The sequence below is a fragment of the Gallus gallus genome, chromosome 8, assembly GCF_016699485.2.
Source record: "Gallus gallus isolate bGalGal1 chromosome 8, bGalGal1.mat.broiler.GRCg7b, whole genome shotgun sequence".
NCBI classification, from domain to species: domain Eukaryota; kingdom Metazoa; phylum Chordata; class Aves; order Galliformes; family Phasianidae; genus Gallus; species Gallus gallus.
In genome coordinates this window covers 28,660,124-28,674,939 of record NC_052539.1, presented here as the reverse complement: position 1 = coordinate 28,674,939, position 14,816 = coordinate 28,660,124, and the positions used below count along the sequence as shown (strand labels likewise).

Here is a 14,816-nt window from a genome sequence, read left to right as displayed (position 1 = left end):
ATGCAGAAAAATGTAATATGGCTTAGAGCTGAACATCACAGGTTTTGGAAGTGACCAGAATTAACACGAAACCACTCTTCCTCATCCTCAGGGTTTTCAAGCTTAGCGAGCACCTTTCAGCAAAAGTGACGACGTCTGGTGCACCTCACACAGCAGCATGGGGCTGTGACCTGGTACAAAAGAAGCAGGCCTGGCCCACACGTCCGGGGGGACCCAATGGTGGTATGTAGGGTGAGAGCATGGCTGGGTGCCAGGAGGGACAGAGGGAAGGGAACAGGGGAGCGGCGTTTCTGATAAAATGCAGGGGAGCGTGTTTGTGCAGAAAGAATGGTGATTAAGAGCCAAAGTTGTTCTTGAGTTGAACAAATAGAGAGCTGTTCTGTGCTTACGTGGATGGCTGAACTGCTGCTGATGTCAGCCCTGTGACCCTCGGTTTGGTTCCTTCTCCCGTGTGAGGCAGTTGCAGAAGTCCACAATCAGCAGCACATGCTGGGCTCTTCTTCATCTGCGTGCGGTCGCTCCGTGACCACATGTGCTGTCCCAGCAGCAGCGATGTACTGAACAAGTGCAGTCTCGGTTTTCAGGTCTTTCTCTGATGTATCCTGTAGTTAAAGGGCCTCTTTCCCTGAAACAGCCCTGAAACACTACTGTGTTTGCTGGCAGGTCCAGCTGAAGCTGTAACGTACGTCACTGAGGCTAGAGGTGCGGGGGAGCTCTGGAGCACTTACAGAGGTGCGGAGGTAACAGCCATCTCGTTTTCCATCACTTGTGGAATAGTGATTTGGAAAACTCAGATCCTTTCCAGTAGTAAAAGATGACAAAAGTTAATTACAATAAGGTGACATTTTTATTATTTATACAATAAAGAGACTTTTTTTATGTTATTCAAAACACTTTTTTAAATACTGAAAAAGTTGGGTACACCAAAGCCGAAAAATGGCTCTGCTATACACTGCACAGCATTGTTTTAGTCCCTGTATTTGTTTTATGTACAGAAGCATCTGCAAAATGCATTCTAAACACAATATGCACCTTACGGGTAAGTGTCATACATGAAAGAAAACTGGAAGGATACAACCTGCGTGTGCAAATTAACTGACGAGATAATTGATTGCACTGAATCAATAGATTTAAAATAGAATTTTGAAGTACCTTTTTGCACATAAAATGAAGCAGCTTTCAAGTTCAGTAAGTCTTTATACTGCAAAAAACATTAAGTACATTCACAATCTATGTTAATAAAGTAGTAAATATTTCTTCATTCAGCTTTATTTACATTAATACTGTAATTAAACTGAAAAGTACAGTTAGTCATTTGTAATATAGCAATCTTTTAACACATACAAAAATGACCATTTTCTGTATATAATTTAAGCTCAAAATCACAATTATCTCAAAATATTAATTACAATACAGCCATCTCCATCATAATTAAACATGTCTTTTATAAAATGGTAAAATTTTTAATAAAGTAAGCTGTTGGTTTTGAACTGGATACAGTACTCACGAGTAGAAAACGTAACCGATAAGTGTTTGTTCTGAGCAGGGTTTCAGGGCAAAGCCACATATGCTAGCAAAGAGACAAAGAAGGCCCCAATTTACAAAGATGAAGCCTCTTGTGCTGCAGGGCTGTGGCTCGGTCGGTGGTGCTGCAGGAAAAGCCTTACAAGGGCCATGTAAATTCTGGCTGCAATGCAGTGATGTCATTCACTTTTAGAATATTTGAATTGTCCCCTAAGAGGATTCGCAAAGGCTCTTTTTTTTTTCCCTAAGAGAAACTACTTTAGTTCTAAGAGAAACAAATGGTGTTTTTTAAAATTGGCTTTTACAGAGAAGTTTCACGTTGGCTGCCCCCAGCTCCTCCCACCCCGGAGGAGCACGGATCACCTTGCCTGGCCTCTGCTGGCCAGAGCCACCGCTCCAGCATACCCAAACCAAACTTGTTCAAAACAAAACCAAACCATCAATTAATTCATATCCTATCCAAACTACTGGCCTGAAAGTTGTATCATTACTTTGTATTCCACTCTTACTAGCAAGACTAACAAATGAAATAAGAAATCCTTAAATCTGATTAACTGAAAATAACACTGTAAATCTTTGTGTACTAGTTAAATGAAAGTTCTGAAGGCAGAAGACGTGGGAGGAGTGCACTGAGGCAGGATGGACAGAACAGTACCATAGCCCGTGGGTTAGAAGCTCAAGCTTTAGATAACAGTTTGTTCTTCATTGGAAATTCTAAATGTAAAGTCTGGTAAGGTAGGTAGTGACCCCACTGAGATTTATGGTCTCCTGTGTTTGTTTATGATTTGGGCAAATGGGTATTAGTGTTCTATTTTATTTCTGTTTGATGTGGCTTGCCTGGCTGTGTAGGACAAGGGATGTACCATGGTGGAACACGGATCCCTATGTGCTAAACTCCCACCCAAGGGGACAGGCAGTGTGCAGACTCCAACCCTTGTCCTGCTGCTGGCTGGCTCCCCAGGAACAGCCCCTGTGCCACCCTGGGTTCAGCACCAGTGCGTACGTCTTTGCTGGAGACCAGACCCTGCACGTGAATGGGTTCAAAGGTGTGGTTTGTCATTTAGAGTTGCCTTTGCATTTCCTGTTGCATATATCTCTATCAGATATATACATATATACACATATTTATAAATATGCAGGCTTCCCATTGCATAAGGTAGTTAAATGCTATATTACAAGCAAGAGAGGATTCACCACGGGAGAGTCTTTGCATTCAAAGTGCTTACTAACAACAGCAAACCAATTTCATGAACGCTTTGTCCTGTAATTTTTAGTTGGAGTTTGACTTCCGGGTCATGAAAATCAGTGGTGTTCTACAGCATTGGTGATTTAACCAACAATAACATTAGCTATTTATCTATCAGCTAAAAATATGGCTGTTAGAGCAATGTTTCAAAGGTCTTTTCATTCATGTTCAGAAAAAGGCCCCTTGTAACAGCATCAGTAGTCTTTCAGGCAGAACATTCCCAATAAATAAATTGGCCTGGAAACATGTCTGTGGTCCCATGGATGCCCTGCATGCAGCTTGGGGGCTCTGCTCTCACCCTGCTCTTAGCTCTGGAAAGTATCACAGCAGATCTGAATTCTGCTGTTGAGAACAACTGGCTTGTAAATATCAACGCTGATCAACACGAACTGTTAACGCTCAGTGACTAAACTGTTAGGGCTGGAAGGCCCCACAGGCTTCCCATGGTCTTCTCTTAAAAATGTATCTCAAAATAAGAAAAACATTTTGTGAGCAGCTTTCTTTTCTGAAATTTTTCCTTTTTTTTTTTTTTTTCTTAATAGCCAACTGGTAGCAGGGCTGCAGAACAGCTGGGCCCTGGGATTTGGACACGTCTGGCCCTATCAGGTGCCACCGGCAGCACAGGGACATCAGCCCCAATACTGACCACGGGTTCCTTAAGATCTGCTGCAAATGAGGGTAAGAGAACCCCAGTGCAGATTTCCTTCTGCAATCCAGCCCTTCCCTGAGGATCATTTGTTGTTTATTGCAAGAAAAACCTAAAAAAGAACCCAGCACAGTTCTGTTGAGATTAATGCTTCCACTAGGACCTTAAAAAACAGCTTATTGAGTGCCTGTGTAGTTGACAAGGGAGAACATATGGTGTGCCCAGGAGTGCTGTGTAGCCCAAAGAAAGGAAACCATCTGCAGCTCTGAGCCTGCGCTTGCCTGATCAGAATTCCCTCACACGCACACAAGTGAACCCACACATGGAACTCACCTCTGGGTAAGTTGTCCTCTACCACCAGCACTTGTTATAGAGCTGTATTTATATTTATGGGCTTTCTATGTGCAAAGCCTGCATGTAGCTGGGTAGACTGCTTGCAAACCTGGCCATGCACAGTTGGGTACATGAGGTTCTGGGAAAGAAAAAGTTGCAGGTTATTTGGGTGGACTAGTGAGGAAACCCTAAGCAGTCCCATTAAAGTTTAGTTGCTCCTATCTAAACACCACTTCTATCATTTCGAATAAAAACAACGCTAAAAAGAAACTGTTGGGTCATTTGGACAGTGGTGGCTGCTATTAAAGCTTACCTACTGCACGTTTCAGCTGGGAGGCCAAATTCATCCCAGATCCCTCCTGGAGTCGGGGAGTTGTAGCTAAGGTACAGTGGCACTCCACTGCACAAATTCAATTCTATTGTAATTTCCTTTTCATTACAATCCACTGATGAATGCACTCAGCAATCCTGACATATAGTTGTGCACACAGCCTCGATTTATTCTGCCACTGTGCTTCAGTCTCATAAACTCAGCGTGCAGAAACCCACCAAAGCAAAAAGTGTAGCATTAACAAGCTCTAGAGATCAGAGTTGACCCCGTCTCACCTGTCTTCACTACCTCGGCTATAGTCCTCCTTAGCTCTGCAGCTCCCTGCTACATTTGATGCTACCAAAGCACTCTGTGCATTGCAGCTGCTGTGTGCTGAAGTGCTGAGGGAAGGAGGGATGTGTGCTCCATGTTCTGCGTGCCCACACTGCACAGTGTTACAGTAGGATGCAAAATTGCAGAAGTAATGCTCTCCGCTTTCCTGCTGGAAGCAGACATGACAGGGAAGCTCTGAGCATGGGGCCGTGCTGCCATAAGGTGCCTGTGGGGTGTACAGCTGCAGCTGTGCATATGTGCTCTGCACACTGTGTGTGTGCTCACATCCATGACAGTGATTTTTCTGCATGAAAAAAGTAGCTCCAAAGAGGATTTAGGTGCATAAATACCTATTAGCATACCTGATTTCCATTCAATGTAATACAGTGTACAGAGGTACAATTTTCTGAACATGATGATGAATAAAACCTGGTATTTTCTCTTAAAGGGCAGTAGTCTTAACGTGGGGATGCTGGCCTCTGATGTGCCAGCTCAGGGGAGAGCTTCAAATGGGTTCTGCAGAGCCTGTTTGGCTTTGAGGGGATGTTTTGAAATTACATCCGTGTGACAGAAATGGCAAGCTGAAAAACAGGGTAACAACCCCAACCTGGATCAGCTTCAGCTTGTAATATCAAGTGGATCTGAGAGCGTGTTGCCACTCAGGAGTCAGGAGCTCTTCCACTAAGAGCACTTGCATGGTTAAAGTAAAAGTTAGTATTATGTCAGCTAGGAATTTATGGTTTATTATTATTTGTAATAATAAACTCAGTAACTCTTGTTGTTTAAGGAGAAAAGGAAAGATGCAAACAACCACGGAATATGGAATTTACATGCCAACATAAAAGCCTCGCACTCCCAAGCCTCTCCTGTGCTTCCCAGTAGCCAAAAAGAAAAAGGAAGAGTGCAAACAGTTAAAGACCTGGTGCTTCATAACACCCCGGGGGGACAGTTCCTACTCTTACCTATTTGTGAGTACTTCTCTGTGGCAGGCACCTGGCCCGTATACAGACAGGGCACACAGAAGGGGCACCATTGTCTTCTGACATCATGTCAGAAGACTGGAAGTCTTAATTACTTCAGTCTGCATGTGCTTGAGGGGAAGAGAAGAAAGGTTTGAGGGTTAGCGGTCAGGAGATGCCTGTGGGCAGCACCCTGTGGGCAGCACCCAGTGAGCAGCTCCTGGCTCTGCCTGCAGCCCAGCACCAGGCCGTGGGCAGCAGCACACGTGGCAGCACCTCGTGGGAGCGTTCCTTGTGTTTCAGCTCCTTGCTGTCAGCATGGCATACACCTGAATTACTGAGGCAGCAGCAGTTTAGCAGAATTTGGTGCTGTCTCTGTTGAAAACAGCACGAGAGTTTTTACCTTAAGGGTTTTCAGATTCAGTACTTTGGTGGGAAAGCTCTTCCTGTGCTCCGTCAGTGCCGCTCGTCTATGATTTCTCATGTATGCTGAATCAATCCCCATTCATTTTAGAGACTATTACTCAAATAAAGGGTTCTATAAAGGCTGAAGCCATACCAATAATGGACGTAGCGAGCCTGGGACAGAGCAAAAATACAGACCACGTAACACTGGGGAAATGGGCAACGCAGGTGAAGGGCCTGTCACTTTAAATGGAAAAGATAGAATGATAAAATCAGCAGCAACAAAAGAAGTTTTACTGCCACCCATCACAAACTTCTCCCGTTTAGGAACCACAGCTGTCTAAACTCACTGCTCGTCCACTTGGTGTGTTCACATGGAAGCAACTGACAGTGCCCACCGGGAGGACGTGAGCCCATCTCCGTGCCGGTTGGTTACACTACGTCCCAGGGCTACCGAGTATCACCCTGTGCAGCGACAGTTTCACCCATTAGTATGGAGCCAGCTATACACACTGCATATGTACAGGTATTTTCATAAGGCATATAATATCTTTGCATTGAAAATAAATGAACGTTATTAAATTTAATTTAATATATACTTTCTTTGAGGTGTTTATGAAAATATTTTTTCTCTATATTTTTGTATGTGACATGATAGAAATATTTCATGGGAAGTACAGGTTGATATATCTTATCTTTATAAAGGCATATACAACTTTGAGGCAGTGTTTCTGATGGACAGCAGAATTCCTAAAGAACTGGTATGTGCTTCTGTGTTTGGAAATCATATGAAATTGACTTTAAGAAGTAACTCGATTAAAAAAACGCACCAATGCACAGCCGGAGGCTGACGATTCAAACTCATACATAGCCACGTGAACAGTATATTTATATCGGTAATATATTTCTTTCGAGATGATCGGTACTAACATAGAGTATTATACATTTGGCACTACTGTTTGCCATTGGTCCAGCAATTGGCAAAAATTGGTTTCCTATGTATAAATCTGTTTGAACATTAGATCTGGCTAGACATATTTACTATTTATAAAAAAATATTTAGACAGTAAGCTCACGTTGGATAACTAGGTCTACTGTGTTCTGGAAACTCTTCAGTAGTAATACAGCTTTCTCGTGTTCCATATGTACAAAACTGTGTCCGTTTGCCTGCAACGCAAAAACAAGAGGGGAAATTGCATGAGATTCTCTGTAATACCTTCGTTTCAGGGGAGAAAGGGATATACTGAAAGGACAAAAAGCCAAAAATGAGCAACAGTCACACAGTGATCTCCTGCATCCAGGAGTTTGGAGGGACCGCTGCCGCCACAGCTGCTCTGTGGCCCCTTTTCAGCCACTCAGTGTGGTTTCAAACAGCTTTACTCCTTCTGAGACCAGATTTCAAGATTACTGCAAGTAACACTGTTAGAAATCAACACTAAAGTGCCAAGAATTGTACTGAAAACAGTATTAGTGTGAGATGCAAAGGCATGCCTTATATCTCAGCTCAGTTACAAAGCAATAAATCCCTACCTGGAGGATCTTGTCGCCAGGCTGGAGCAGGCTGGATGCTGGTCCGTCAGGCTGAACCCTAGTAACAAAGATACCCTATAAGTCAGAAGTAACAGAGGTTAGGATGCTATTACCAAGAACTAGTTCCCAAAATACAGGTGTTTCCCTAACTGCTGGGCTGGAGATCTATGCTCTCTGGCAACGCTCTCAACACCAAACCCCTGTTCTAATCTGCAAGGAGCCGAGCAGAGGCAGCAGCTTGTAACAGCACTTGTGACCTGCAGCCTGCTGGCTCCTGACACCACCTAACTCAGGGTCATCTGAAACCAAGATTCCACTTCACAAATCACATGCAATTGGAAGAGCTTCTGGAAACAGACAGGAGTAACAGGATTAGCAGCAGTTAGTTAATTAAAGCAGATCAATGGTCTCTAGAATCCTCTCTGAATCCACTGTCTGCAGAGCGAATGACTTTGAGAGGGGATAATTAATAAATAATTAAATATTTTTAGATTTGTTTTTAGAATTTCTGTCAAACATGTTAATAAGCCCCCAAGTTAGGGATGGAGCTCCTGAGTGATGAGTGCAGTATTTCCACACAGCTCATGAGGTCCCGGACCTCCACACCCACAGCCTCACCTCCCCACTGCCCTCACACAGCACTGCAGGGAGCACCTCGCACTGACCCTGGAGCTGAGCGTGGGCTGCATTTCAGCAGGCACTGCTCTGAGGCACCAGGGAAATTCCCTGCTCATTACGGTCATGTAAATGCCGTGTCCCCTCAGGGGGCTTCTCAGCCTTCTGGAGCAGGGTTCTGCCCAGCGTTTCTGCTGCCCTTCCAGGAACCTGAGCTCCTGCAGAGCAGAGGGACAGAACCTATCATGCTTACATCTCCCCCGCGTGCCATTGAAGTGTGACACATCTGCTGTTCAGAAAGACTGCTCTCTGCTGCTTCCCTCTCATCCCAGCACCATCAGTGTGTCATGGCAGGAGCACATCACTGCTCAGAGCAGTGCTCCCTGCTGTCACTGCTGCTCCCATCTCGGGGGCAGAGCAGTGCCACGTGTGCGTGGCTCAGAGCTCTGCAGACAGCAGGCAGTTGGTGAAGACAACATTGGGAAGCATTCTATCACTCCTTTACACACAATTTTGAATTGTTTTCATTAGTAATGTTCTATCTACAGCTGTTGCTGCACTGTATGTGTAACCAACTCATGTGGGCACATTCCTAGTGGGACACAGGTTCTCCTTCAAGGATTTCAGACAAGTGACAGACAGTGGAAGCACAGCTTGATTCTACCCTCATACATCAAACTGAAAAAGAGGACACTGTTACAAACTGCAATACCAATGGACACCCAACACGAACAACCAGAGCTAACACTGGGTGTCCTTGGCCATCATGCACCACGATGGCCAAGCCTTTAATTAGCATTACAAACCAGGAGATTGTTTGCCGTGGTGTTCCTAAACCATCTCCAGACCAATTTGTGGACCAGGACTACTTTATTTGATGCCCCTGCTGCAGACTGCTATTTCAGTTACCTGGTGATGCTACTGCTGCTTCAGCAGTCCCTCTAATGATGTTAAGTGGCAAATTAATTGGGACCTATAGTGATTCTCAAAAGGAGAAAGTGAGACAGATGATGCTCTGCAACACAGTCTGAAAATGTATCTGTGTGAACTACAAAGCACATACCCATATGACTTCTGCTTTAAGTCTTTTGTCTTCATTAACCAACCAAACAAACAAAAAGCAAACATTTCTCCCCTAGCAGAACAAGGCCACATATGGGAAAACTTCTTCGGTTTATCGTAATGGAAGTTCATAAAAATGTCCTTCATTGTATCTGTGTCTCCACTACATGGCACTCTAAAATAAAGCCCATTTAGTGAGAAATGCACGACTTACCTTATCGGAAGGTTTGAATGGATTGCCTTGTCCACTTATTCCACCACTGATACTAAAACCAAGGCCAGGATTCTTCTCTATCCTCACACAAAACTAGGTTAAAAAGATACAGCAAGGTAAGTCAACGCCAGCACCAAAGCCTGACCAAACAACGGCATCTTCTTGTACAGCCAAGCTCACATCAGCAAGATGAGTTCATCCTCTCAAAAGCTGTATTGCACACCACAGTAAAAGCCACTGAAGTATTGTTTTAAAATGAAAGATTTTTGTGGTATAAACATGCTACAGTGATACAGTACTTACAGAGCTGTGCCTATTTTTGCATATATTTAAATTCTTATTTTCAAGGGGAAAAATAAAAGACGTTTATGAAAAGGTAGTTTGTGTCAGCCACATCTTTCCCTCTTACTGGAACCTCAGGTAAGTATGTCAGTAAGAACAGAATCTGCCCCCACAGTCCATGCTGTGTGCTTCCATTGCTCCAGGTGTCACACCCCTGGCTGCTGTGCAGGTGACAAACCAAGCTGCAAGCAATGGGAGGTTCAGAGACCTTCAGACTCTTGCCGGTATCAGCCCCAGTAGCTCTGAGTACCAATGGTTTTACAAGGGCCCTCTTCCAAGAAATAGTGTTGAATATTATCTTTCAGTCAGGATGGATTTCAATGGCATTGGCTAATTTAGTGCAAAATAAAAATGACATCTGTGCAGCTTAATGACCACTCATCAAGGCACAAGGAATGGTTTCTGAATCTCAGTGCTCTGCCCAGGGACTTAAACCGGGCAGCTGGCATGGACTGCCAGCACTCTACGCAGGAGAAAGTTTTGGTATTGAATCTGAGCCTTATTCCTTGAGTCAGGTGCCTCCAGCAGTCGCTGACATCGGTAAGGCCAAATAGACTGGGGACAGGACCAGCCAGCAGAGCTCACCAGCACCCACCAGGTGAGGGGGCAGGATCTGCCTAACGCTGCATTGTCAGCACTGAGCCAGGATGCTGCGAACTGGGAGGAACTGCTGACAAATTCAGCATGACCACTGATGTGGTCAGGAACCTCAGTGCCAGCATTCCTTGGTCAAGCCAAGAAAATCAGTGCCATTCCCTGGTGCTGGGCAGCACAGCCCACCTCCCTGCTCTGCCTGGCACGTGGCAGCGCTGCCCCAAGCTCCCTCATACTGCTGTGTGCAAGAGGGGGATAAAGGAATATCTTTCACAGCATTACTTTATGCAGACACGCTCCCACCTGCTCCTGGTAGGCGTCTGTACTCCTCTGCCCCTTGGTCTGGATGAGGCATCGCCCCGTCTGCGGCGCTCGGGAGCTCTGCGAGGAGGGGATCTGGATGGGCAGCGGGGGCTGGTACTGCTGGATGGTCACCTTGTTCATGTTCCCCTCATACTGCTGCTCACGGCTGCGGTGCTGCAGGCTTTGTGACCCCATCAAGGTCTGGATGTGGCTACCTGCCTGTGGGTAATGCAGCCCGTTAGGCCAGAAAGTCAGGAAGCTGAAAAGAAGCAATTATTACAACTTACAGAGTCAAGTAGGAGCAAACCTCTTAAATCCCATCAGAGGTTTGTCTTTTGACCACGGGTAGGAACAATTGTGATTAAAAGCAACAAGGGTACGCTCATTTAGTGACCCAGAGAGCTTTAAGGGAGATTAGCCAGATGCAGTACGTTTTATAAACAGAAAGTTGTTTTTTCCTCATGTCATGATATGTGAATACATACTTCAGCTCAGAATATATTAAAAAATACACTAAACTGGAGTGGACTATTCATCACAGCATACTCAAAGACATTGAGAAGCATCGTCCATCACTCCACTGCATTGTTTTCAGACCATAGCCACCCACCAAGGACAAGCGTTTGAGCATTGTGTTTGAAGAACATGAACAAGTTTTAGAACTGCACATCTCAGTATCTGCCAGTTTCTGTGGACAAAGCAAACCTACAGAAACAACAGTGGCCCAATCCCTTCCCGTTGTGAAGCTCTGATCTTCATTAGTACTGATCCTTTCTGACTGTGGTGGGAGAGTCAGCAGTGGGGAGATGGTATTTCAGAGACCATCAACATTAATACAGCAAAATATCAGAATGGTTCATACCTGTCAGCCATTCATCTGACCTTGCAAGTGATAGCAACCAAGGCATTGGAACTCACTGCTCGCTGCCACTGCTAAAATGCATTGGGATAGATTTTCAAGAATTGTCTGCTGAATACATCATTAATTTAGATGCAGTTGGAGCGACTCAAGTCAGTGAATGCAGCAACATGCACAGTGACTGCAAGCAAAACTGCTCTGCCTTGGTGTTCTGCTGACTGCATCTGAACAGAAGGACCGGCTAGCGCAGCCAGAACACGTCTGGCAGGCCTGTGTCTCTGTACCTGAGACGGGTAGTCTCAGTGAGAGATGGCACAGAACTCTGCTACTGTTGTACTCTGCTCTTCAGTGCCCAAACTCATCTTAAAGAGCACGTGGACATGACAGTGTTAATGGGCACTGACCAACTTGCTCCTGGAAAAGCCTGGGGAAGTCAGACTGCACTGATTATCCTGCTTTGTGGATCAGGAAGATCTGCAGTTCCTCCAAGATCAGAAGGGAACTGCCCAGGACAGACCTGGAGCAATTTATCCGCTCCCAGCACAACAAGCCGTGTGCCCGCATCACCCCGCGCTGTGCAGGTCCTGTGCTTCATGTGCCTGGCACTCATTGCTGAAGTATCCAAAAAGAGAGGAATCTCATAAATCCCACTGTTTGACTCAGATATGATGCAGCATATCCACCACAGCATCCACATCAGGCGCAACGTCCACCTCAAAGGAAGACACCTATTGCAAATACAAATAACGCTGTGCTTCTTCACTGAAAATCTTCAGATCTTCACATCAGCCTAAAAGAGCTCCAGGCTGAGCAGCAGACACTGGAAATAAAACAGAAGGACCCTCCAGTTTCCCAGTTCTGGCTAACAGATACACCCCTAAGTCAGAAAAAGGAACTGAAGACTCAGCCACATTGGTACATCCTGTTTCCAGGCAGCTGCCTTGCTCCCGTTCCTCAAACACTCCTTGCACAGCTGCTGAGCCCCAGACAGCCCATGCAGGGCTCACGAAGAGTTCATGCAACCTCAGCTTTCGTGTGTTCCACCACCACCCACAGCCTCTGCAGCAGCCAACCAGCCCAGTGCTGTGCCTGCCCCCAGGCTGGGGGACTTCCCCTCACAAGAACATATCCCAGCTTTCTCCCAGCCATTTCCCAAGGGCAGCCCTGCCCCAGGCTGACTGCTCTGCAGGAGCCCTTTCTCACCGTGTACTACAGGTACTGTGCTACGGGTAAACCACAACAAATACTACAGTTTGCGTTTACATCATTGTTCCTTATGGTGTACTTCCTTTCGGTAGAAGGTTTTTGGAAGCTGAGGCCCTGCAGGTGACTTACATTGGAAATGAGATGAGCATTGTCATAACAACGCACTGCAAAGCACCTCCTGAGGACGGGTAAACAGTTTTCAGAATTCATTTCTCATTCCTGTTAATAGACTTTGTTTGAAGAGATGATATCACCGCTCCTTGAGCACTCACACTGCGGCTCCTGCTGGAGGTGGGTGAGCTGAAAACAAACCCTGCTCTCAGAAATGGCGATAATTTGTTCTGCAGAAAAAGGTCTCCATCGTGCCCACCGCTTCACCTGATCTCATTGCTATTCTGTACTTCATTAGCATCCACCCCAAACGGTAATTACTGTTAGCTCAGTGCCCGATGCTTACCGCATAACTAAAGCTGCCGACAGCGGATGCAACAAAGGGCTGCTCCCTGGAGTGAAGCAGATTTCAGCATGGTTATGCAATATTTGTGCTTACTGCATTGGAGCAGTGAGACACCCCAATATTCAGAATGAACCAGAATCTGGATTTACTTACTATAGTAACACTGATGATGCAAGACATAAATTGGTATCCAGTCACGTGAGTGGATCAGTGCAGGTTTTATCCCAAAATGTTTGTGAAGATAAGAATAAAAGATAACTTAGGATACAAAGCATAACTCCTCATAAGTCACTGCCTTCTTGGAAAGGTTGCTGCTGTCTTGGAGAAACAGGTGTAAAGCCAGTCGGGAAATATTTGCCTCATCAGTGCTGACAGTTAATTAGACTTCAGAAGTTACCAATGGGCACACTGTAACTCATAAGACTTCATCCAGGAGCAGGACCCATCTCCACACAGACCCATCTCCACAACTGGTGCAACTACCGCTGCCTTGTGAAGCTGGAGGTGGCTCAGGGTGACCCGGCAGTGGCAGCCCATGAGTTGCTCTGCACCTCAGCTCATTTCCTTTTGGTCAAGAACCAATGGATGTGATTGAAATGAGGAATTTGAGCAAAGGGTTTTGAGGACAGGAGGGGGCTGTTGGCTGCCTGCCACATGTCGGACTGCATCTAAGGACCCACAGTGCCCAGTTCTCACACTGAGATGTACTACAGCATTGGAATAAAGACAAAGATGAGTAGCAGCACCAAAACGTGGGCCTTAGCTCCTAGTGACTGCTGCTTAAAACACTGAGATCAAACCAGAGGACCTTTAAAAGCCCCTTCCAACACAAGCAACTCTATGATTCCATAATTCCATCAAAATAAGCATCTCCCAGGCCCACCCCACGGGCCCCCCTCCTCCCCAGCTGTGCTGCTCACCTTCTTGGTGACGGTGTCGGGGGGCACATCCCGCCGCCCCAGCGGGTAGGGGTTCCACTGGCCGCTCCCCGGCCCCTCGTCCTGCCCGTTGTCCAGGATGCTGCTCTGCTGCGACGGGGTCTGTTCACAAATGGTAGGGCAGCCTTTAGTCACCAGCAACAACTCTGCTCCAACCTTATTTCAGTAATCAACACTACTGCTAAAATGGAAATCTCTTAAATATCTACAGCATTTTGTTAATGCACAATCATACACCAGTGGGACACTGCAAGTTAGAGATCTTGACAAATACACAGGAGAAATAACGAGCATGAATGATGAGAGAGAAGAGAAAACTCATTTACCCTTGACCCTTGTTTTCAGAACAACAAATTTTGGCAAAGTGACGTATTTAAATGGGCATTAATTGTTTGAATGAAAGCTTTCTTACTGGCCACCGAAACCATTGCACTGAGTGCTGAGCAAGGCCAGATGATTCCCTTCTCTTTGCTCAGATGGACATTCCTTGCAGTGGCACTGCAGACCCCATGGGACACTCAGCTCACAGCTCTCCTGGTTCTGTTGCAAGGCAGCCGGGCACCGTAAGCACAACATTAACCACAAAGTAAATTCTTTCCTGAATACGAACGGACATCACACACATATCATTTCCTAACTACGTCTGGCACTTTTTTTGGTACTTTTTCTCTGCTTTTGTCTCCTTTCAGACATGATTCGGATCACTTCCTCACCGCATTGCTCTCAGTACCCTTCAGGCCATCTGCACCTTCCTGCACCTTCCTGCCTCCTCCAGCTTTTCTCCTCTCGCTGTGTTTCTTTACTACAGCTGAAATCACACTGGCATGGATACGTCACTCTGTGCCAGACCCTCCGAAGCACTCCGGCACTGCCCTCCTGTGGGAAACTCCTCCTTCAGCTTTGGTCAGTGCAGTGGTTTCCCTCCATCATGCAAGCAATT

General features: G+C 45.7%; 1 protein-coding gene across 11 annotated transcripts in view; it reads right to left on the bottom strand.

The window, feature by feature from the left end:
- Positions 1 to 828: 828 nt before the first annotated feature.
- The window catches only part of LRRC7 (leucine rich repeat containing 7), a 194,877-nt gene continuing 180,889 nt past the window's right edge, over positions 829 to 14,816 (bottom strand). For 7 of the 11 annotated variants that reach the window (XM_015291088.4, XM_004936886.5, XM_046944740.1 and 4 more), the window contains 5 exons: positions 13,859 to 13,978; positions 10,417 to 10,635; positions 9,178 to 9,270; positions 7,287 to 7,361; positions 829 to 6,923 (listed from right to left, as the gene is read on the bottom strand). In XM_015291088.4, the coding sequence (XP_015146574.2) occupies positions 6,816 to 6,923; positions 7,287 to 7,361; positions 9,178 to 9,270; positions 10,417 to 10,635; positions 13,859 to 13,978 (615 nt within the window). In that variant the 3' untranslated portion in view covers positions 829 to 6,815. Of the gene's footprint in view, positions 6,924 to 7,286; positions 7,362 to 9,177; positions 9,271 to 10,416; positions 10,636 to 13,858; positions 13,979 to 14,816 lie in introns of those variants that run through there. The other 4 variants (XM_046944738.1, XM_046944742.1, XM_046944744.1 and 1 more) reach the window with 4 other exon arrangements.